The 25525-nt window shown below is 41.1% G+C and overlaps 2 protein-coding genes across 2 annotated transcripts in view; one reads left to right on the forward strand and one right to left on the reverse strand.

Annotated features, from left to right (window-relative positions):
• Positions 1-5258: 5258 nt before the first annotated feature.
• Positions 5259-6446, forward strand: LOC120551372 (urotensin-2 receptor). The gene has a single exon (XM_039788780.1). It carries the CDS (start codon positions 5321-5323, stop codon positions 6404-6406), a length of 1086 nt encoding a protein of 361 aa, XP_039644714.1. The 5' UTR covers positions 5259-5320; the 3' UTR covers positions 6407-6446.
• Positions 6447-20348: 13902 nt separating this feature from the next.
• Positions 20349-25525, reverse strand: part of uts2r2 (urotensin-2 receptor 2) — a 39674-nt gene continuing 34497 nt past the window's right edge. Inside the window, exon 9 of the mRNA XM_039788248.1 lies at positions 20349-21204. Coding sequence (XP_039644182.1) covers positions 21053-21204 — 152 coding nt within the window. The 3' untranslated portion in view covers positions 20349-21052. The remainder of the gene's footprint in view (positions 21205-25525) is intronic.

Raw genomic sequence — 25525 nt, forward strand, 5'->3', positions numbered from 1 at the left:
GTCATCCTTATGAAAACATCCACATCGGAGTTGAAATCATTAACCTTACCAACATTACACCAATGTTTTTTATCATCTTAAATTTCACTCCGTTATAATGGCAGTAAATGTCAAAACAGGAGAATTAAGAGTAACAGACATATGAGAACTATACAATAATGCTGCCATGCTTATGAAACATCCACATCTTAGTTGAAATCATTAACCTTACCAACATTACACCAATGTTTTTTATCATCTTAAATTTCACTCCGTTATAATGGCAGTAAATGTCAAAACAGGAGAATTAAGAGTAACAGACATATGAGAACTATACAATAATGCTGCCATGCTTATGAAACATCCACATTTTAGTTGAAATCATTACTCTTGTCAGCAATACTCTTAATACTTGTATTGTTTTTTACAGATTTATATGCAGTTCCCCTTTTGCATACTGCTTGCAATTATATTCCTTCATTTCAAAAAAGGTTGCATGGCAGCAAATGTCACAAAGGGAGAATTAAGTGTAACAAACACTATACAAGAATGCTGCAATGAAAACATCCACATCTGACATGAAAAAAGAGACTGGAACAGAGCTCTTGTATGTAAAGTCATATGTGCTACATTAAACAGATGCCTACCAGTCAATGTGATCCCTGGACCTGCTTTTCTTTGCTGAGCTCCATTATCTGGGGTTCGTACTTAGTCACTTTAAGTTGCACACAAGCTTCGGAGTGGTCAGTTGTCAAACGACTGCGGGAGGGGCTGAGCACGCTCTTCATATGTGAGAATATCTGCTCACAGAGATATGTTGATCCGAAGACTGTCAGCAAAGCCAATGCAATGTTCCTGAGACAGCAAAACCTATCTGGTACAGATATCCAGCAGGTGAAGATACAAGTCCCGTGATCATGCCTTGCGGTGGTTTCCAGCTGTTTCCGTAGCTCTGCAAACTTTGTTGCCCACAGTGTTGAAGTCTTCAGCTCAATCAGCTGCATTTCCACGTCCTGTATATCCAGCCAGTCCATCAGAGCTAAATCCAGTTCATGTCCATCAAAGCTATCGGGTTTAATCAAGAATGAGAACATGGGTCCATACTTCTGAAATTCCCGAAATCGTGTTGTAAACTCCGACTCAAGTCCGCTGATGTATTTGCATATTTCAGCGGTGCTGATGCTGTGCTCCGTGGACAGCTCCCTTAAGTGCCTAAAGTAGCGGAAAGTGGAGGTGGCAATGTCACTTGAAAACATTGTCAGCTTTCCAACAAAAGCAGCCCATGTGTCGTACATGTCCAAAACTGTTTGCCCTGCACCTTGCAGGTGTAGATTAAGCTCGTTGAGGTGTCCCGTAATGTCCGTGAGAAACATAAGTTTCACAACCCACTCGTCGTCCTGCAGTTCGGGATAGTCTTGCCCTTTTTCAGCCAGGAAGGCCTTTATAGCATCAAAACAGCCGACAAACCGCTCCCAAAACTTTCCGCGGCTTAGCCACCTGACTGCTGTGTGGAGAGGGATATCTTTGTGTGCGCAGTTCATTTCCTCGAGCAGAGATGTGAACTGTCGGTGTGTTAAAGCAGATCGCTTAACTATGAAGTTAACAACTTTCACCACTGTAGCCATAACCTCATTAAGATCTGAATTTGACATTTTTGCACAAAGATTTTCTTGGTGTATTATGCAGTGAAGTTTCATGATGGGGTGACCAACTTGTTCCTCGATTAATGTGACTGCTCCCCGCTGTTTCCCGACCATGGCGGGGGCACCATCTGTTGTCACTGCAAAAATCTTGCTAATGTCAATCCCTCGCTCCTCAAAATGCTCCAGAAAAACTCTGGCTATGTCCTCACCTTTTGTTGTTTCAGGCATTGGCTTTAAGCAACAGAGTTCCTCTCTTACAGTCCCATCGCCGTATCTTGCCATGACTGCCAAACGTGGTATGTCATTTACATCCACACTCTCATCAAGTGCAACGCTAAATACCATAGCTTCTTTCAAACCACCTGTCTGCTGCGCTCTTACGTTTTCTGCCATTTCTTCGATCGCGTGTGTCCACACTTCTGGCAGATATGGGAATGTCTTTTATTCTTGATTTTATTGTCTCTTTGTTTGGTAAGCCATCAAACAAAACATCTGAGCTACAGATGAAAGGCTCCTTTATATATTCCCCATCGGAAAATGGCTTTCCCCGTTTTGCAATGCAATTAGCAATGTGATAGCTTGCTTTGGTAGCATGATCTTTGGCCGTGGCGAAGACTTTAAGGGTGTTAGCTTGCTTCCCATACCTGGACACGGCATGTTTGACAGATTCAGCCTTGTCTGCCACATCCTTGAAAGTTTTCTCATGTTTGGTCTCAAAATGGCGTTTAACACTCGATGTTCGGCAAACAACATTTTCAAGACATAATGTGCACACCGCACGGTCCTTCTGAAACACAAAACCCCACTGTTCTGTCCATGAGGGCTGAAATGCCCGAACATTAACTTTAGCTTTCTTAGCTAGCGGGCCTGCCATTGCCGACATACCGCTACCAAGCCCGCTCTGCCAGCACAGATTTGTCCAGCAGCGTTACTAGTAGCTTACTAGCCAATCAGAGCAGAGGCAGAGTAGGTTGGGTCTTTGCTGCATGCGTATGGGGATAGTTTGTATACAGTCTGGTGGGGATACAAGTCAATCAAATTAGCCTACCGTAAATAACAGGTCGCGCAACTGTGAACGTTGTAATTTGGCATGCGGATGAGGGAGTGCTTCAGCATTTCAACCATGATTTCAACACATCAATAACTCTATTGAACATATTACCAGCGTGCCATTGGTTAAGGTCCCGCGCGTCCATGGTGCATGGTGGGTTTGCTCAAACCCGCTAAGTCCCTTGTACTTTTCTAAACCCAATTGCTTACCGTCCGTTTTTTTCTCAACCCAACCGTCCGTCTTTTCCTTAAGTCCCATGTTCTTTTCCTAACCCAACCGTCCCGTTGTTCTTTTCCTAAACCCAACCGTCCCGTTGTTCTTTTCCTAAACCCAACCGTCCCGTTGTTCTTTTCCTAACCCAACCGTCCCGTTGTTCTTTTCCTAACCCCAATCGTCCCGTTCTTCCCGCGTGTCATGGAAACGTAAGCCCACCCACGACCTTGTCCTTAACCTAACTGCATTAAAAGTGACGCCAATAGTCCCGACCACGCGCGTTTAGATAAAGCGCGTTTACATATGACGCTAAAGGAGACTTTTACTTTTTTCAATAACAACGCCAAAGGCACCTGACCAAGCGTCCGTATTTTACGCGATGGGAGTGAGAATGTGTTGCTTTCAGTCCAACATGACCCCACTGATGTCTGTTATATTTATGGCCAGTCAGTGCTGCTCTGCCCATGAGCTGGAAAAAAAACTGGGACTGATGCGCTAGCTCGCGCACACACACACACACACACACACACACACACACACACACACACACACACACACACACACACACACACACACACACACAAACACACATACTGCAGCAGCGTGCCTCAGAGTGTTTTTTAGCTTTGAGGATGGATGGTACGGTATTGTAGTCGGTCTTGGAGTTCAGTCACTTGTGGATGGATAAAGTCTGAGGACACCTACACTGTCTGGGAAAGATGATTGGCTCGTGATTGCTGGCCCAGAACATCTTCATCGATTTAGGAAGACAAGAGGGTTCGCATGAGAGCCAACTGAAATGGGGGAAAAAATGACAATAAAAGGACAACTTTATGAATAGTATGTGGGGACAAGGGGTGTTCTGAAATACTAAAACAAATGTCTGTCTGCTTCCCCGTTTCAAAACAAAGTAATCGTGGTAACAAATCATCTAGCATCTGATTTTATTTTTTATTATATTAATTATTTATAATTATAAATAATTATTTATTATAATTGAATCCATTTTGGCACTTAAAGTTAGAGTTGCAAACTTGTCTGTTAGTGACAGAGGACAAACAATTACAGGTTTAAAGGGCTAGTTACAGGTTTAATATCCTTTGTCGCCGTAGCCAGTGCTTTGCACCTGTAACCCAGTCAAGGAAAGGGTTAACAGAAACATAGTTTTGGCCAATCGGGGGTGGTTGAGGTCAGAGATTATTGGCTAATGAAATTACTTATTTAATGGGGGGGGGTCAACACTTTTGCATGCGCAATATCCATATCACATTCTCCTTGGGGGCTGAGCCCCCATCAAGGTCGGATCCTAGAATCACCCCTGTCCTAAATCATAAGATCAACAAAAGACATGGAGGAAGGACACATATGACTGTACAGACAATTCTCCATCCTAAAAAGTGACTTTTAGAATTAAAGTACTATGTGCAAAAAGTGCTGGTGTATTTACTGCACTTTTCGCAAGCATCTTCAAGCAAACCAAGCATATATAACCCAGTACAACACAAAACTCCCATAGGTTGTGTGTACCTTCTGGTACTGCACGCTTCTGTTTTATATTTGTTAATCAGCTTATGTTTAATTTTTTTAATTGGTCAATTGTGCTACACATTTTAATGTCAATTTCTAATTCATTCCACAGTTTAGTTCTGTTACTATGGGTGCCCGCTCTACCAACTGAGCTACCCGGGCGCCCCAAGTTCACTAAATTTAAGTACCTGTAAGTTTATAATTAACTGGTTTGTCGGTTCACGATAACTAGCCCTATTTATGATTCTGATTGCTCTCTTTTGAAGTAAGAACATTGGATTCGTGATTGTTTTATATGTTTTCCCCCAAACTTCCACACCATAAGTTACATGTGGCAGTATGAGAGATTGATATAATACATGTAATGAATTGGTATTAAGAATATATTTGGTTTTGTTCAGAATTGCTATGGACTTTGATATTTTGGTTTTAATATGATTATCATGTGCTTTCCAGCATATTTTGTGATCTATGACAACTCCCAGAAACATGTTCTCATATACTCTTTCTATTTCAACATTATCTAACATAATATGTCGAAAATTCTTGAATTCCCGATGTCCAAATATTATGTATTTAGTTGTATTTATGTTCAGTGACAACTTGTTAAGATTAAACCAAGGTTTCAAAGAGTCTAGTTCAGTGCAGTCAATGCGTAGCCAACGGTTGCGCCCATGAGACTGGCTGAATACCATTCATGTTCCATATCAGATCTTTAAGTGTGTGTTACAGTGCTGACGTCAGGAGCAAAGAGCGACAGGCAGTGAGCGGAGGGAGACGGATAAGCAAGAAGACACAACCTGTGCCGGCCGGTGCACATCTTTACCCCACCCCCCAAAGTTCTGTCCGAGAGCGCGGAGCGAAACCAAAAAAACAACCCGGAGAGGAGAGGACATCGGAGCGAGCCATGAATAACAAGACTACCCATTTAAACACGAGTCCGCAGCGGGACGGCGGCTCCGGAACTGTGGACCATGAGCTCGTTATCACCTCTACTTTCGGGACGCTCCTCTCCGTCGTCTACGTCGTCGGAGTGTCGGGGAATGTGTACACGCTGGTGGTGATGTGTCACTCGATCCGCTTCGCCACGTCCATGTACATCTCCATCATTAACCTGGCGCTGGCGGACCTGCTCTACCTCTCCACCATCCCCTTCGTGGTGTCCACCTACTTCCTAAAGGACTGGTACTTCGGGGACGTGGGCTGCCGCATCCTGCTCAGCCTGGACCTCCTCACCATGCACGCGAGCATCTTCACCCTGACCGTCATGTGCACGGAGCGCTACCTGGCCGTCACCAAGCCGCTGGACACGGTCAGACGCTCCAAGAGTTACCGCAAAGCCCTGGCGTGGGGCGTGTGGCTGCTCTCCCTGGTCCTCACCGTGCCCATGATGGTCATGGTCGCGCAGACCACCGAGAACGCGCCCGATGGGGGTGTAAAGAGGATGTGCGCACCCACCTGGTCGCCCCTGGCTTATAAAGTGTACGTGACAGTCCTGTTCGGCACCAGCATCATGGCACCGGGGCTCATTATCGGATACCTGTATGTCAAGTTGGCCCGCACTTATTTAGAGTCCCAGCGCAACTCTGTGATCAGCAGCAGAGGCGGCAAGCGCTCGCCAAAGCATAAAGTGCTGATCATGATCTTCACCATCGTGCTGGTGTTCTGGGCGTGCTTTCTGCCCTTCTGGATCTGGCAGCTGCTGCCTCTGTACCACACCAAGCCCCTGAGCCTGACGTCGCAAACGCGCACCTGCATCAACTACCTGGTGGCGAGCCTCACGTACAGCAACAGCTGCATCAACCCGTTCCTGTACACGCTGCTCACCAAGAACTACAGGGAGTACCTGAAGAACAGGCACAGGAGCTTCTACAGGTACACGTCCAAGTTTAAGCAGCGGCCGCCCAGCCTCTACTCGTGGGGGAAGTCTCCGTCCTCCAGCAATCACTTTGAGTTCAACTCCGAGACGCTGGTCATGGGGACACTGAAGTGACTTGTGAATCACCTGGAAGAGAGGAGAGGGAGCTTTTGGAACCGCAGTAGGTAGGTGATATAACCTGGCAGGCCGGTGCGACACCCATGCGTAAACATTGCGCGCTGGTGACCAAACTGGTCAGTGTTCAGATCCTTTACTTAGATTAAAAAAAAAAAAATAGTACAAATTCCACACTGTAAAATCACCAGGAAAAATGTATTTTTAAAGTATTAAAAGTAAGTAGCAGGCTACAATGCAGAAAAATCCTCACATTTTAGAAACTGTAAACGATCCAAACTGTTCTGTCAGTCAATTAAGTGTTTAACCCTTGTGTTGTCTTCACGTCAACCTTGAAAAAAACACTTTTTCCACGTTTATGATGCCTTTTTGTTTTTACAGTTTGTTTTTGCTTTTTCCAACGTTTTAAATTGTAAACATTTTCTTCTACACATTTTCAGCGCTTATTTCTCCATATTATTTCTTTTTTTTAAAGGGTCAATTTGACCCGAAGTCAACACAAGGTTAATGGTCTAATCATTTCAGCTGGACTTGTAGGTCTATATAATGTTGGGTAGTTTAATTTTGAATAAAACATCATCATTTGTAAACTAAATGTGCTTTTGTGTGCAAAAAAAATCTTAATTTAACTAGTAACTAAAGCGGTCAGATTAATGTAGTAGTTTCTCTCTGAAATGTAGTGGAGTAGGAGTACAACGTGGCATGAAAGGAAAGGCTCAAGTAAAGTACAAGTACCTCACATTTGTACTTAAGTACAGTACTTGAGTAAATGTACTTAGTTACATTCCACCACTGCTCACAGACTTAATACTTTCTCCCGGTTCGTTTTTTTTCCTTTCTGTATGGATTATTTACAAGCAACACTGCTCTCTAGTCATTAATATAATCTTTTCTAGTCAGAGGAAAACTGACTGGTGTTTTCATCCATGCCCGGCTGCTTTCAGCCGAAGTAAGCCCCACTGAGCCCCATTAGCACTCTGACACTTCTCTCCGCTGCGCTCCTTCACCTCCACGCTCTCACACGAGGAACTGATTCACTGTTGGGTAAAAAGGTCTCAGTGCTCATTACAGAAGCTAAAGCCTGTGTGTGTTAAAGATAGATGTGATCTAAAGATCAGGCTTGTTACAGGTTGGTTTGGGGTTTTCTTTCAAATAGAACAACGTAGCACTGTATACATGCATGTTATTTCTGCAGTTAGATGAAGGAGTATAGGATTGTGAAAGAGAAAACATATAATAATAGTTTATGTTCTGTTAAGGCACTGCAGGCCGAAATGTTGGTTTTCCATGCACTGGCCAATTATGAGATTTTGGGGGCTTTTTTCTCTTTCGTAACAGGTCTTCTTTCAGACTAGTAGAAAGAAAACGTCCAAACTCTACATTTAGGTGTTTCTTCTCCTCAAATTTGTCACTTTGCGTCTGTAGATTTCAGTGACAACAACTATTCAACAACTATTCAGAGGCCGTTTTCTCCAAATGAGTTTTTTCTCAGACATCTCCACTTCAGCAGTCTGAAGCTTTTTACAGAGGCCTTTGTTCGTATGTCATTCACAGCCTGATTTATACATCATTTTTTTCATGAAAACACAGAGAAAATTGTTTTTTTATCCATGGCTTTTGACAGTATCTTCTGATTTATGGAGTGATGAAAAGAGAGAAAGAAACCTTTGACTCTATTATGTCAGAAAAATTAAACAATCATTTGAACCTGGCTTTATCCAATGTTAGAATTTCTGTTAGGAAATGTATGCACATTATTAATATGATAAAGCTTCATTTGTATATTTAAACAACATTTGAGAAAACTTAATCGGCTAAATGTAAGTAATAAACTGGGGAAGTTTGATGGTGGTGTATACTAGTTAAAACTTTTAGCCTATTCACCTGCAGTGCCTTAACATGAACATGGCCACACTGTTGGGGGGCCTGGGGGCAAAAAAAAAAGTGCTGTTGGGCCCTTACTGATCCCCACTACTGACCTGGAAGGACAGTCAACTGTCCAGGGGCCCCAGCTAGCCTCAGGTTGTCTGTTGGTAATTATTTTGTGATTTGATTTGGTAATATGCTAGTCTGGCTGTCACCAGACCAAGCTCAATCTTTTAAGATTGACCATTAGTCTGGGGAGTCTGCTCTGTATTTTCTACTGCACAAGAGGCGTGATCAACGGGCACAGTTCAAATGACTCTGTACACGATTGGATAGTCCTTCAACCAATCAGACCAACGATCCGGGGGATGTACTTTGCAGAGCAACGGCGGGGTTTGAGCTGAGCTCCGTTCTTTTGGCCACCAGCGGGGCTAGCTGGTAAATTAGGATTTTAGCAAAGCCGGTCGGTAGTAAGGCAAACACGTCCTTCTTTTGTTGGAAAGTTTCTGTTCCGTTTCAGAGAAAAGTTGCCTTTGAAATCTTTTAAAACCGCAGCGACAGCGGCATCAACGGGTTGCTGCTCTTCGGTGGCCACCATGTTGAATGTAAACAAAAAGCTGCTCGGTCGCTTCTCTATCGTCATCGTGCTAAACCCGGCAATAGCGCGCCAGGTGGATAAGCCAGTTTGTGATTGGTCCCCGCAGATTTGTCACGGCAGCAGGATAGAAAAACATTCAGGTTTCCAGCCTGAGCTGCAGGGAGAAATCAAATCAGCCGGTAGATCGGGCTGGGTTTACCCAGTCGAGTAATATGCACCACAAAAACCCAATTTCAAACTTAAATGGTAAATGCCCTCATGTGGCTCCTCCATTATCTTAAGACCCTGTCTCATAAGGGGGACATGTCCTAAACTAATTTAATACCTTTGATTTGTTGTTAATATTTTGCTCCCATTGTCCATGTTCCTAAACAAATTAGTGTTTTATTAAATTATGTAAGGGTTAATGTCCTCCGCTACGTGTCAGGCGGTTCACGCCTCGTCGCCGTCCATTAATAGCTGACAATGGACACCTCGAAGGGCATTAACCCGCTTATACCATGTTTTTTTAAACCATTATTTTATATTTGAATGCGTTTTACAATCTTTTTAGTTTTTCTAAACAGCTTCCCTGGTTACGGCTGAGGGTTTGACTAATACCTGGAATAATCATTCCCATCCCATTAGGTTCTTATGCAATGCAAATGTTCACTGTTCCAGTAAATAGGATGAATAGTGAATTAATTTAGAACGGTAAACAGTCACTGGAACTCCTTTAGTAGGTGTCCTATAACACTTTTTTATGCACACCCTACAGCCAATCAGAATCGAGTATTCACCCAGACCATGGTGAAACACAAATTAAATGACGTTCAGCATAACAGTACAGTCGCGGCCCACATCGCAAGGGGCCCCCTAGTGCGTTAATCTGGCCTTGACTGCCCTTTTTTAAAATGTGTATATTCCCTACCACCTAGTTACCATTAACCCAGCATTAGTCATAACCGGGTAATTCATAATTTGTGGTAATTTGATTAAACACAATTGTATTAGTAATATGCATGACAGGACTGCTCCTGTGGCCTGTGGGTTGAGGCTCTGATCATGACACGGCAAGGACCTTTGCTGCATGTCATCTCTGCTCTGTAAAGTCTCTAATAAAGGCATTAAATGCGCCCCAAATACTTTAAAAATAAACACGCATCATAAAAGCATAAGACAAACTTGCAAAATATAAAGCTCTTAAAACTAGGTTTAGGCACAGGACCCCTATAGACATTTAGTTGTCGAATTTGAGTTTGAAAAGAGCCCTAACAAATTTTCATTTAATTGTATTTCATTTGTTTAACAGCATATACAAAACAACATTAACAGAGGAATATTAATAGTAACAGAATACGCAAGGAGGCCAAAAACCTATGTCAGTGGTCTCGCCAAGTTTTGCTAAAAAAAAACAAAAACAAATAAAATTAACAAACCAAAAACAATAAAAAAAATAAAAAATGCTAATAATAATTCTTCCGGTTAAAAAAGGAATCAAATTATTATCAAAACCAATTCAAGGGCCCCTCAGTTTCTGGGGCCCCGGGGCAGTTGACTACTCTGCCTGGTTGATGATCCATCCTGCAAGAAGTTTACTTTTTATACAGCATCACATCTCATTAAAGCTCCAAACAATCTACAATATGTCCATAGCGGTCACTTGCTGAGTAAAGCCAGATGGGTTTTTTTTCGCTTTGTGACTGATTTAATTTTTCTAAGAGGAAATGATTTGAGCCCACATCTGGACCGCAAAGGCGTTCTCTGGCAGGAGATGAAAACAAAACCTCCACCTGCATGGCCAATCACTTAAATTGAATTTGCACGCATCTTCCCATAGAGGCAAACACCCTTCCAAGTACTGCGGGAAACTCAGTGCCAAGCACTCCTACGGCTGGGATGGAGCGCTTCCAACTAGGCTTTGTGCGCTCTGCTAACGAGACGACAACAGTGGCCTACTTACCTTAGAGAGGATGATAACGCTTATACAGCGTTGGAACTTAACAATCATAGCGTTGTGTTTATGTGCTAGTCACAATTTCTTTGGATTCAATAATAGATCACATGATTTTGCTCAACATCCAAAGAGACTTAAGAAGTACAGAGAGAAGAAGTGTCGGTCTCTTCTGTTCCTTTAGGCAGGTATCTTAATGAGTGATTCATAAATGTACCTCATGTTTTATGGAGAGTTCATAACTCTTTAATTAGGATGGCTCCTAGCGCTCCTCTTTTACTTTAATTTGATTTATTAGAGTCTTCTCAGCTCGCACGGCCATCTGCTGTAAAGCAACTCGGTCCTCTTTAGACTCACCAGGCAGGAACTGGAAAACAAATTTCCATTTGTTTGTTTACAATAACTTCCGGGTAGAAACCCGGCACTGAGCAAACCAGGGCGAGGAACAACAGCATATATACTCTCGTCTCATTCATCCAAAATGCATGTTTGATGCTTTCGTATGCCAACACTTTCACTAACGTTAGCTTGGAGTGTGATGATTAGCGGATGATAGTGGACCCAAATGCAGGGAGAGGCAGGCAGGCAGGAGATGGTTTGAGCTTGAGGATTTATTTGAACAGAAAACGGCAGTACAGAGACTGGAAAAGAACACGGAAAAACTCAAGAGGGAAAACTTACAAAATCACGCAGGGAGAAATCAAAAACAACAGCAACAGGCTATAAACACGCAAAAACAATATTCTGATTTATAACACCTTGTGGCGCACACCGGTACGCACTCTTCTCGTTATAAATACGGACGTGCGTTACCTTATGCGGTCCTGCACGAGCCTCACGCTCCTCCCAAGGTCGTCCCATATTTGTCCTAATAAGGTCCATGTTAATCAATCAATGCATATTCCAGCCTTGAAAGGAGCCCTTGATCACCAATCACGAAACGGAAAAATGGGAAAAAAAAAAACACAATTCAGTGATTGTGAGATCGATGTGCTCCTAACAGAGGTAGAACATCGAAGCAAAATCCCGTTTGGAAGCCTTAACCCTTGTGTGGCGTTCATATTTTTGTTACACAGCCTTAATACTTAACAGATTTAGCTCAGTTACCAATGATATATACATCATTTATGGTTCATATTTACCATTTACCCCTGTGAGATCACATTTATGATCATATGATGATGGGCAGCTGTGGCTCAGTAGTAGAGCGGTTGCCTGTCAATTGGAAGGTTGATGGTTCGATACCTGCCCCTGCAGTCCCGTGTCGAAGTGTGGGCAAGACATAGAACCCGGAGTTGCCCCCGATGCTTCGCCATTGGAGTGTAAATGTGTGTGAGTGTTTATCTGATGAGCAGGTGGCAGATTGTACGGCAGCCTCGGCCACAGTGTATGAATGTGTGTGAATGGAGAATGGTTCCTGTGCTACGTAAAGGCGCTTTGAGCAGTCGTTAAGAATAGAAAAGCGCTATATAAGAACAGTCCATTTACATGATCATTTTCGTTTTTTGTGAGAAATTCAGTTATTAAAATGGTAAAAAATAGAAACAAGATTTTTGATCGTTATTAGTGCTTATTTCTTAGAACTTAATCAAAACAGGCGAAAGTGCTTGAAATGTAACAATTTTGTAACTTTGTGTGGGAAAGCAGGTGCAGAAAGACAGCATTCCCACACAGACACCTACAATCAGACACGACCACATAAAGACGCAGAGAAGCGGGCGTGCGCGCGCGCGCACACGCGCACGCACACACACACACGCACGCACGCACACACACACACACTTACTTCACGGTGAGAGGCAGGGGAGAGCAGCAGAGGAAAAGCGCATTTCCTCCGCTGCACGGTGTGGGAGGAGCCCCTGCCTCTCCCCGTTGCTGGCAGCCCCTCGCCGGGCGCCGCGACCGGCCCTGGGTTAGGGTTAGAAAGAACGGGATTGTTGGGTTCAGGAAAACAAAAACTGGGTTTGGTTCGGAAAAAGGGGATACCATCGGAGTTCACTAAAACGCAGTCTACAAAACCTTGGGAGCATTACGCACGATCACACGCATGGTCAAAAGGTTGCGGAAAAGTGGGAAAAGTTTTATGCATGGAAATTCTTCATAATTCCCGACTATTTCACCCTGCTTCACGCAACTTTTTCTTGCGTAACAGGTTTTATAAATGAGGCCCCTGGACACAAACAGACACAAAAAACACAAGCCAATCTGACACGAGACAAAGGGAACACAGAGTTTAAATACGTGAGGTAATGAGAAAACAAGGAACAGGTGATACAACAGGTGAAACACATTAGGAGAGGGAGAGTAATCAAAAAGGGCGGGAAAACACAGGAAGTAAAACCAGATAAGACACGACAGAAAACCAGACTTTCACAATAAAACAGGAAACAGAAAAACAAACCGGAATATAGAATACAAACAAGACAGAAATAGAACAGAATACAAGGCACAATAACCAAAACCATAACATGGAGAGCTTAATTAACAGCCAAATTAGCAGTCAGTCCAACCGGCGCAGACACGTTTCTGTTTGTAACGTTAGATTTGGTTAATTAAAGACGCTAGCAAAGCAACATAGAACAAACAATAGGTCAGACCTCCGTGTTTAACTATATATCTTTAAATGTTACAGTTACGGCTGAAAATGACAACAGAAATTAACAACTTTGCCGATTTCACATATCTCCACAATTCAAATCAACGGCTAGTTGTCTACCTGGAAGTGATTGTTGCGTTAATGCGATGTCGCGGTGATTTGGTCTATACAGCGAGGTGGATGGTGAAATTTTGCATGTCTGGATAGTTTCTAAGTTCCTCAAACGCACTCTGAGAGAAAACCACATTCTTATTGTCAGGTTTCTTATGGTGATGAATGCTATCTGAATGCTATCTAGAGCCGTAACATTTTAAAACTAATGTCCCAGTTGGGATCGCACACTATGGCCCACTTTGATTTCGACTTTTCTGTATTTGCACGTCAAATGTCACAAGCTCATGCATACATTCATTGCAGCCAATCCCTTGGTGCTTCACAAACATTGTCACAGAGTTAGCGTGGATGTGGAAAAAATGGCCTCTGCTTCTTTTTTCTTTTTTTTCCCTCTTCTCTCCTCTCTTTGCAGCATGTTCTCTATGCTAATTCTGGATACTGGCCTGTGGGGGACTTATCAGCTTATGGCTGTATACATTCCAGATTCATGAGAAATCTAGGAGGGATTTGTTGATTTTTTTTTTTCCTGAGCCTCCAAAATATGTTCATCCCTGAGCTGGGTAGAGGAATCAGACACAAATTAGACATACTTTATTATTCGTAATATGCAGTATAAAGAAGTAGCCAGCACTTTATCATCATAACAAACAGTTATTAATTCAAAAAAACACCTAATGGATCGTAAATTTAAAACAATAAACATGTTATTGCTCTAAAAAGATGAGGGTACATCAGATATAAGATGTATCCTCTGCCAAATTCATCAAAACTAGACTCATGTGCATTAATTGATGCCTTTTCGAGCTACAATAATAGATATTTTTTGGCAACCTGGCGGCAGCACAACAAGTTGTAAATATAGCATTAATATATTATCACCTTCAGGGTTAGTAAACTAGAATGAAAATAAGCCGTGAAAGATAGTAAACTGAAACTAAATAAAAACTAAAATTTTCAAGGAAAACTAATTGCAACATTATATTGCAAATAAAAAGCATAAAAATAACGCAGTAGTTAGTTTTTTTTATTTTTTCAGCTGTTTTCTGAGGCAACACTGATGAGAGCGGTGAGACTGAAACAAAACAGTAAAGTTTTAGACGTAAAACCAAAATAAGCAGCTTCAATAGTTTGATACTTTGACCGGCATCTTTACAAGCTGTCCTGATGTTGCTGACCAATCATATAAAACCACTCATTAACACAACCAATTTCCATTTACACATCTTAAAAGGTCCCATGGCATGAAAATGTCACTTTATGAGGTTTTTTAACATTAATATGCATTCCCCCAGCCTGCCTATGGTCCCCCAGTGGCTAGAAATGGTGATAGGTGTAAACCGAGCCCTGGGTATCCTGCTCTGCCTTTGAGAAAATGAAAGCTCAGATGGGCCGATCTGGAATCTTGCTCCTTATGAGGTCATAAGGAGCAAGGTTACCTCCCCTTTCTCTGCTTTGCCCGCCCAGAGAATTTGGCCCCCCAATGAGAAAGAGAGAGAGACATCATGGCTTCAAACGAGCAAAGTGGCAGTTGGTCAAGGCCACACCCCCACACTCCACCTTGCCCCCCCTCTCTCCTCCTCAATAGCTACAGACACAGAAATGGCACATACTAAGGAAAGCTCATCGTGGGACTGGCTCTATCGGCTGTAATTCTGCACCAAGGCTGAATTTCAGGAAAAGAGACTTCAGATACAGTATTAGGGGACCACTAAGGTCTATATAAAAGAGACTTCAGATACAGTATTAGGGGACCACTAAGGTCTATATAAAAGAGACTTCAGATACAGTATTAGGGGACCACTAAGGTCTATATAAAAGAGACTTCAGATACAGTATTAGGGGACCACTAAGGTCTATATAAAAGAGACTTCAGATACAGTATTAGGGGACCACTAAGGTCTATATAAAAGAGACTTCAGATACAGTATTAGGGGACCACTAAGATCTATATAAAAGAGACTTCAGATACAGTATTAGGGGACCACTAATGTCTATATAAAAGAGACTTCAGATACAGTATTAGGGGACCACTAAGGTCTATTTAAAAGAGACTTCAGATACAGTATTAGGGGACCACTAAGGCATATATAAAAGAGACTTCAGATACAGTATTAGGGGACCACTAAGGTCTATATAAAAGAGACTTCAGATACAGTATTAGGGGACCACTAAGGCCTATATAAAAGAGACTTCAGATACAGTATTAGGGGACCACTAAGGCCTATATAAAACCATCCAAAAAGCAGCATGTCATAGGACCTTTAATGTTTGTATCAAAACAGATGTCTGTTTAATGTAGTCTCTTAGCCCAAGCTGAGCTGATTTAACACAAAAGTGAGATTCCCATGTCTTTATAGATTATAAAGCAGGCCATGAGAACCATGCCACTGAATACAGCTTGTGGTTTGGAAGGACAGAGAGGTGTCAAAATACACTTTTTTTTAATTAAAAATCATATATTCACTTTGGAGACATTTGGAAGTGAGAATGATATTCACACTGCCAGATGTGACCTTTAAATGACAGAACACGATACCAGCGTATGTCATCTCCTCGGGCTTTGTTAAATCCAATCAGAGGAGTCTGTCATATCACCTTCGTTCGACAGAGACTTTTCATCTTTACAGGTAATAATGCTTTCGTGCTTTGAGATCCTAGTTATAAATAATTAATCAAGCCTTGACTCTGCGCTTGACCTTAATCTAAAGCTGTGTAGGTGTTTGAGCATGTGATTTGAATTACAATCAGCTGTGATATTCGCTATTAAATACATGATAAAATGTGGGTCTAAGAAAATAATTTTCTCACCAAGAATATGATAAGTATCCTTACTGTTTTAGGTTTGATTAAGGCCATAGTCTTTGATAAATGGTATTTCTAGCATTGGTTACCAAACCTTTTCATTTCAAGGACCATTAAACTGACACAAATTAGACACACCTTCATTTAACAAGATTTTGCTCAAAAAAGAAGAAGGGCTTTACATTTCAAGAAGGAAAAAAAATATTTCAATAACAAAATCGTAATATTTCAAGAAAAACTTTATATTTCAAGAAACAAAATTGAAATATTTCCCATCTGATAGGATTTTTGCTTTATTACAGAAAGTGTATGAAACCGGTGATCAAAAGAGTCATACATTCTGTCGTTGTGTTACTTATGGATGGAATTACAGTGAAAATATCGGCCAATATATCGGAATATCGGATATAAACGTGTAACAAAACATAAACAGATTTCCGATTAGTTTTTTGTAGTTATTTATGAGTCCTCACTAAAATAATATCATAATACAGTTTAAAAATAAACTTGTTTGTTTTATTGTCACAACAGAACAGAGGAACATCAAAATATATTAAAGTTCTGATAAATAAAATGTATAAAAATACAAACTTAAGATACTTAAAGGGTAAAACACAAGTGTTGCCAACAGGGACGGTGTAGAGCGCCCTCTGGTGGACAAACTATGCAACGCCAACACTCATAGCATGGTTGAAGGGTGTTTTGTCCGTTTTTATTTAATTTTTTATATATTCATTTATCGGCCATTATAAATGCCGATACCGATAGTTTGGAAAATGCCTAATATTGGACGATAATATCGGCCCGCCGATATATCGGTCGGGTTCTATTATAGATTATACTGCTGTAATGTGCAGTTCTATCTTGTATTATTTTGCGTTAGAATGACATCTGGACATTAGAGACAAGCTGGGAGTGAACCATCGGCTCCAGTGGCTTACAGCTGTGTGTGAACAGACAAAGTTTCATTAAATGAGGATTAGTCAAGTCAGGGTCCGACTCCTCACTTGGCCTGGTGGATGATGGTACGTAATGGGGCCAGTTTGCACAAGCCAATGAAAATAATGGCGGTAATCAGACACACAGACACTGTGCAATTTACACAGCTCATGTCATGATAGAAGCCTTTGTAAGTGAGACATTGTATCATGAGTCCATTATTCTGATTACTTTAAGAATGCCACAATTGATGCCGTATCATTGCTTATGGCTGCTATAGAAGCTTGGTAATCATAAAGTAAGGTTTTAAAAGTTCAAGCACACTGACTTAACTGTACATTCAGTTTACATGCTAATAAAGGCTCCCATTACACTGATCTCTCTAGACTTATGCGTCATACATGGATCTGGAGTTAATGGACTGTTTTTATTTATATATATATATATATATATATATATATATATATATATATATATATATATATATATATATATATTTATATATAAGAGGGTTCAAGTTCAAGATTAAAACACGGACAACACCAAAAAACAAGTTCACGTCTATTTAAATGTACACAGTGCCGTGGTTAGCAATGCTAAGCCTTTGTCCTGATTGACAGGTTGACGTGTAAACACGCCCTAAAGCATCCCCTGCTTTATCGCTAATAAAAAACACTGTAAGATAAACGGTTATCTGACTTGTACTGAAACGCGATAAACTTGTGTGCAATGTCATTCCCAGCTCCGACTTCCAAGTTAAATGGAATGCAGCAATAGAGGGGGAGGGGTCATTTTTTTAATAACTTAAAGGGTCTTGCTGAGATTGATTTTTAGCTTTGAAGCACTGAAGACTTTATTTAAGGTTATGGGGTCAACACAATTTTCTTGATTGTCTGAAAATGTGCACACTTCTGTAACAAAACCCGCTAACTAATCTTGACAGCATTGAAGAGGTGGTAAACAAATAGGGTAAAAGATGCCCATTGAGGTTTAGACCTTCAAAGAATCCTCTATCCTGTATAATCAATATGTCACTAGTGATGTACAACATGGTTGTGTGCCTATATTGACTAGAGCATTTACTTTGAAGATTAAAGGAGATAGAGAATAATGTCATTAAAACTACGCGCCAACTCCAGGTTTCTGCCCATTACCTTAGTAGATTAAAAACTTTGAACGAGGTGCTAAAACACATGAGGTGTGAATAACGTTGTCACATTGACATTCACCATTTTACCATAATATATCCAGCACCATTTAAGAAAACCTGGCATTCCTCCCACAAAGTCCACCTCCACATGTAGGACTACCATTATGCTTCTCTCAACACTAATGAAGGAATTCAATAATAGGTCCCTCAGGAGCTGAAAAGAGCAATATTGTGCTATCGACACAGTAGCTGTCAATTGCAGTTTTGCATGCTTTGTTCACCCCGAGTCCACGTAAATGTAGGAATTAGGTTACAAACACAGCAAGGAAGTGGTCCACCAGTGTGTTTGATCCTTAACTGCAAATCAAATTTGGTGTCAGTGTACAGGTATATCAAGTCTGCATTTATTTTTGTCAGTGTTACATTAGTATTGTGTGCAACAATGGGTCAAGTCACGGTGTATGTGAAACATACTAAGATGGGAGATACTAATCTCAATTCATTAAGCTAGCTAACCAGACCATGTTCTTTCAGACTGCTCTGACAGATGAACATCCCCCCCCGAAAGTTCGCACCTAGTTCTATAAAGCCACATTAAGTGCCCTCACCTTCTCCATCACTGCGTGATACCCTGCATCCTACGCTCACACCAAACCATAGACTGTAAAATAGTATGTGGGTTATGGATGTAGCAGTGACGTCACCCATTGGTTTGTGGACTGCTGTTTTAAAGCCTCAAGTTTGGCAATTTGGGTGTCGACATCTTGGTTTTTGGAATCCAGACGTGACAATTTCTGACGAGAGGGTGGAGCTGGGGAGGATGAAGCTGCCAAGCCAGTTTTGTTAATGGTTGCAAGCTAAGCTAAACGCTAAAGGAGGGAAATTTGCCAATTTCCAATCCTTCTGAAGCTAATAATCCAGAAGAGTTTTAATCGCTAGTAAACGCGGACCTCCGGGTACTGGCGGCATTCATCTGCATGCACTGCAGTGCACAGAAAATCAGCAATCTTTCCCTTAAGTTACCACCAGTTAAGGCTAACGGTAGCTAACTAGCTTGCTAGCATTTTTTTTTAATTCTGAAGTGGAGGTACTGCTGCAAGAAGTTAGCGAAAAGCAAGACATCATATTTAGTAGCGTCAGCAGTAGATACAAAGCAGCAAATAAAACCAATGCATGAAATGCTATTACTCATGCAGTGAATGCTGTGTCCGGAGAAGGGCGCAGAACTGATGAAGTATATAAGCCTAGCACATTTCATACACGTCAATTCAAAGTGCTTTACAAATGAGCAGAAGTGTAAGTGTAGTGTGTATTTATTGAAACAAACAAATATAATTGTGTAAAATAATAAAAATAATTAGTTACAAAATCATAAAGGAGAGAAATATTAAAATTTTAAATAAGAACGGACGAAAACGGTATGTCAGCTCAATTGTGCGTAAGGCCGCCTGCACACTGCCTGCGTGGCGTGAGCGTGGCGTTTTCTGTTGCGTGGCGGCTGCGTGGCGTTTTCTGTCTTTGCACACCAGAAACGTGTCTGTGACCAGTTGATTTAGTTTAGTTAGGATTACTGGAAAATGGCTGTACGTATGTCATGAAAAGTAATCCACTTCCCATGCAACAAGAGCAAACAGAAAATTGTGGAACCGGAACCTAAACCTCTGCTGAAATTTGAAAATCATGCCATTTCATTTGAAATTCATATGGTTCTACTCTATATGCTAAGCTCTGCATTCAATGCACGGACATGAAAGCGGTCATAATATTCACATCTCAATCTTGGAAAGAAAGTAAGCTTATTCCCCAAACTGTTGAATTGTTCATTCAGGTATACACAGGAATGATATTGGTAAATGTAATGAAAAGTATTCATCTTGCAACTGAAGCGATGGAAAATAGATAGAATGAAAGCTTTGTGTGATAAAAATGAGGCAAAGAGACGAGTACTTTTCAAGTTGTGTCCGTATTTTATTTCAAACCACCCTCACCGGCATCACATTGAAGTAAATGGTAACATCCTAGAAAGAGCAACCGCTCCTGATCAAGGAGAGAGTTCTTCTTAGAAGATAACACCTCCTGGGTCATGGGTGAGTGGGGATTTTGTGACCAAAGCTTGATTCGGTAGGTGACTCACCAGATGTTTATCTCTTCTTCGAGGAATTGACATTTCTCCTTAAAATGAACAACACACACACCGCGAGACACAATCCCACTTTAGGGTCTTTGACACCGTTTCAGACGAGAGGCAAACGCTGCTCAAGCCGTGTCCCAAATAATCAAAATGAATTGATTTTGGAAATATGTGGGGTGAACAAAAATGCCTAATTCTAGCAATTACGATGAGAAAAAAAAAGAATTCTGTAGAAAATTGGTTAAAAACACCAAGGTCAGTAACAAAGTAAGAGATAAGAAAACACCTCTGCAGAAGAGAGGGTGAATGTGTGTGCTTTTTTTTGTAGCACAATCAGTGAGAGGGCAGCAAGTCAATATATATAAAAAAAAAGAAAAAAAAAAAAGAAGAAAAACCGTGTAGCTACAGGATACCAATGTTACGAGTAAAATATCACTTCTTCCTTCCCCTTCCTTTCTTGTCTCTCCCCTCTGATCCCCCTTTTTGCAGGGCTTGTCCAAGCCAGTGAGCAGCGCCTTCACCCGTGGGTGCCTCCGGGAATGGCGGGGTCAGCGATGGCGTGCGCAGGGTCACAGGTGAAGGACACGGTGATGGCGTAGCGAGTCCCCCACGTCACCTTCTCCACGCGGTGGAGGTTCTCCGTGCCAGAAGAGAAGAAAGAGACTCGGCCTGGGCAAGGAGGGAATGAGACAGACTTTTTTTTAGGGGAGAGAAATAACGGGAATAGCTCAACATTTCGGGGAATCTGTCTAAGACTGAGATTCTATATCAATATTATGTCTGCATTACGCACAGGATACGGTTTACCTAGCATGGTATAAAGACTGAAAGCAGGGGAAACAGCTAGCTTGTTCAAAAAAAATACACCTCTACAGCCCACTCATTTACACAACGCATTTTGTTTTTTTTAAAGAAATAAGTCTACATTTTGGGAAATATACAGTACTTACTCGATTTCTTTCAGGGAGTGGTTAACCTAGCTTAGCAATAAGGCTGGAGGCAGGGGTAAACAGCTAGCTTGCCTCTGCCAAACAACACCTCTAAAGCTTACTAATTAGCATGTATCTTTTTGTTTAGCCAATACATTGAACATAGATTATATTTAGGTTATTCAAAAGTTATTTTAGGAGGAATTAAATAGCTCATAAATAGCTCATATGCGACCGGCCATGTATGGGGTTATGGGGAGCTGGGCTAATTGTTTCCCCTTTCTTCCAGTCTTTATGCTAAGCGAGGCTAAACATGTCCTGACTTAAGCTAAATTGCGGTTGTCATTTTCCCTAAAATCACATATTGTCACACTTACATTTCTCTTCATGTATGGATTAAACGACAAAGACACATCGTATTAATTAGTGAGCTTACAAGTCTTTTTTTTTTTTTACTTTGAACAGAGACAAGCTAGCTGTTTCCCTTTTTCTGGTCTATATGCTGAGCTCTGCATTCAATGCACAGACATGAAAGCGGTAATAATGCTCTCATCTCAATCTTGGAAAGAAAGTAAATAAGCTTATTCCCCAAAATGTCAAATTGTTGATTCAAAGTATACTATGCAGTATTGCTTGTGGAACCGAAGGAAATTCGATGATAGGAAGGGACAAAAGATAAAAAAAAAAAAAAGCTGGAACCCTGAGGAGATGAAGGGACAAAAAGGACACACTTAATTTTTTTTTTTTTCAAGGATTGTATTTTAGCAAACACTGCAATGCATTGTCTGATTTTTCCTCTTTTTCTTGGACCGACACAGTGTGTGAGTTTGGAGAGGTTTCCTCTGGGTAAATTCTCTTCATTTATCAGAGGCTTTGCTTCACTGGACCAACGAATGAGCTATTGCCATTTAACAGCCACTCTGGTTCTTTCTAAACACAACCTCGTCTGTCTTAGATAGACATTTGCATTAAATCACGTAGCTAGTCTGCAGTTGTGCCTCATAATTAAGAGAGTTACATTTAAAAAGTTTTCAGACTTGTTTTGTTACAAAACTTCCAGTTTATTCGCCTTTTGAAGGGGCTATCTCATTATGTGAATATGAATAAATTGGAATCATTGTGCCCCAATTAGTTTGCTCTGTTTTCCCTCCAAGAAATACTGACGACTTTTTGTGTTTGTGTGTGTGTGTGTGTGTGTGTGTGTGTGTGTGTGTGTGTGTGTGTGTGTGTGTGTGTGTGTGTTCTTGTTTAACTATATTCGTGGGGTCCAAAAACCGGGAATACAGCATACTTGTGGGGTCCGGACAGCTTTGTGGGCCCAAAATGCTGGACCCCACAACTTTAAAGGGCTGTTTGAGGGTTAAGATTCGGGTTAAATATAGGTTATGGTTAGGGTAAGGGTTAAGGTTAGGCATTTAGTTGTGATGGTTAAGGTTAGGGTAAGGGGCTAGGGAATGCATTGTGCATCATTTCCAATGACAGGTCCCCACAAAGATAGTGCCACGCACTGTGTGTGTGTGTGTGTGTGTGTGTGTGTGTGTGTGTTTGTGCGCGTTTGTGTGTGAGGATAGTGTGAGCAGCAAGACAATAAGTGGCTGTCTGCTTGTTCGATGTTTTTGAAAAGAAGGGCATTTTCAAGTGCTCAAGTTAGCCACACAGCTTTAGATGACTGCACAAAGAAATAATCTTTGAAAAATAATTCCGTGCACTTGTGAATATAAACGTTCCCAGTGTTTACTGTGAAGGGGACGAACACATTCAGTACAGTCAGCAGAGCAGATTAGTGGCAACACAATGACTACGTTTACAAGCTGTCAATTTTCGGGTTATGGTTGGTTTAAGGTCACTATTCGGGTTTCTGAAACATTCGGAATAACCCGTTTACATGCGTGAGCAGAGAGAGTTACTCCTGTATACATGGAATTTATAATCAATTGGCAATATCCCAACGTAAACGGCGACGCACGTTTAGCGTCTGGACGGTGCCAACGGACAACCTTAAGACGCAATAACTTTTCGGTCACCTTCTTATAAATCTCACTATCTCGGTACTTTCTGCCGTCAACAAAAGACATTATATTCATGGTTTTCACCACACTAATAAAGAAATTGGTTTCCTCCTCGCTCCAAAAGTGTGGTGCTGTGCTGCGTCTCGCCATGTTTACCTCTACTTCTTGTTTACTTCCGGTATACTGCGTGCAGGTTTTCTGCATTGACATATATATAACTATATTATTATAGTATATAATTATTATTATAATTATATACTATATTATTATGCCAATTATTATTATAATTATTAATATATTTTCTGGCGCATACAAGAAGTTCCTCTACTCAAAAGACCAAGATTCCTTGCTAATAGAACATGCGCAGAACACAAATCAATGTTCCTTTTGATGGAGATATGCCGATACGTGTTTACATGACCAAAATTTCGGGTTAGAAAAGGGGTAACTCAGGTAGCATATTCGGGTTTTTAAAAACTGGAATATGAGCATATTCGGGTTTTTGCCGGTGTTTACATGGCCGTGCGAGACCGGGTTATTGCTAATATTCCGGTTTTGAACAAGTTATTGGCTGCATGTAAACGTAGTACTCTATAATTTACAAAGACCCAACAATTTTCCCACGAGCAAGCATTTGGGGCAACAGTGGTGAGGAAAAAAACTTCCTTTTAGGCAGAAACCTCGCACAGACCCAGGCTCTCTGTGATGTATCGCTGCCGGTTTAGACACAGACACTGATACAGATATAGAGAAATATGATTCATAATTATAGCTAATTAATAATTATATTATATATATAATTATAATGATGAACAGTGGTAGTTATAGTAACAATAAAGATAGTGGAACTATGACTAGGAATAGTAGTTGTAGCAGTTCAGGGCGGGGCATAGCAGGGCATTGCAGAGCGTAGTAGTGCACAGCAGGGCGTTTCATGATCATGTTCCACTGGCTGGATTTTACCTGCTTAATTGTCATGAAGGATATCCAAAGTTAATTAAAACAGATCAAATCTAATATACATTACATACATACATCTCCCAGAAGTAAGAAAACCTCATTCAAAAACCCATGGACATTTGTAATAACACTACCCATTACACATCAAGCCTTAGAACAGAGGCTTTTCTTTTTTTTTTTTTAAACAATCTAATATCAAGGTTTATCTAATATTTTGTTATTTTAGGGGGCTTTTACACTACCTCGCTTGGTCTGGACTTTCAGACTTTTCAGTTTGATTAGAATCAAGATTTCTGGTGTGAAACCTCCCCCGGACCACGGTCGGCCGAAATTTGGTCCGACCAAAAGAGGTGGTCTCCGTCTAGATCAAACTTAACTATGGTCCCGTTCATTTGTAGTGTGAAAGCATTTTTATGAATGGTTCGGACCACATAGAGGAAGTTCTGGCAGGCTATCGTCGTGTTGTAAAAAACCACGTGCACTGCAGTGTGAAACCAAAACTAGAAATTAGAGAGTGTGGTCTAGACCTATCGGTAAAGTGTCTTCAGATAACTCTTGAGATTGTTATGATTTCATACTATAAATTAAATTGAATTGAACTTGGCCCTGCAGCATTTAGACTTTTATTAGCAATGAAGTACCTGGAGATACCTCTGAAGTAGGGCTGGGTGATAAAACGATAACGATATGTATCGCGATAGACACGTAATCAATATCAATAGAAAATGCGTTCGATAAAACGTTTGATAACTTGTTTTTCTTCTTTGGAAGAAACCAGAAGTTGCAAAGCAAGTTTGGTTGCATGAACAAAGGCACTCACTCTCTGGTAACCTAGCAACGTAGGGAGTGACACTCTAACAGCCAATCATGTAACAGTATCATGTTTGGTTGCGCCACATCGCTGTCTCGTGTTGGATTCTACAATAACAGAACCGGCGGCGTGGAGCGATAAGTGGAAAGTGAGTGCTGCAGCGAGCGAGGAAATTGTTGATAAAACAGGAAAAGTCAGTATGGCAGTTTTGGGGATTTTATAAGTCCGACCGTCGTCCCCACCAACACTACCGCAAACTTGTTTTACCACCTTAGCCGCGC

The sequence above is a fragment of the Perca fluviatilis genome, chromosome 21, assembly GCF_010015445.1.
Source record: "Perca fluviatilis chromosome 21, GENO_Pfluv_1.0, whole genome shotgun sequence".
In the NCBI taxonomy this organism is placed as follows: Eukaryota; Metazoa; Chordata; class Actinopteri; order Perciformes; family Percidae; genus Perca; species Perca fluviatilis.

What these genes read in the sequence shown, in the direction of transcription:
- LOC120551372 (XM_039788780.1), top strand. Translation starts at nt 5,321, where the DNA reads ATGAATAACAAGACTACCCATTTAAACACGAGTCCGCAGCGGGACGGC.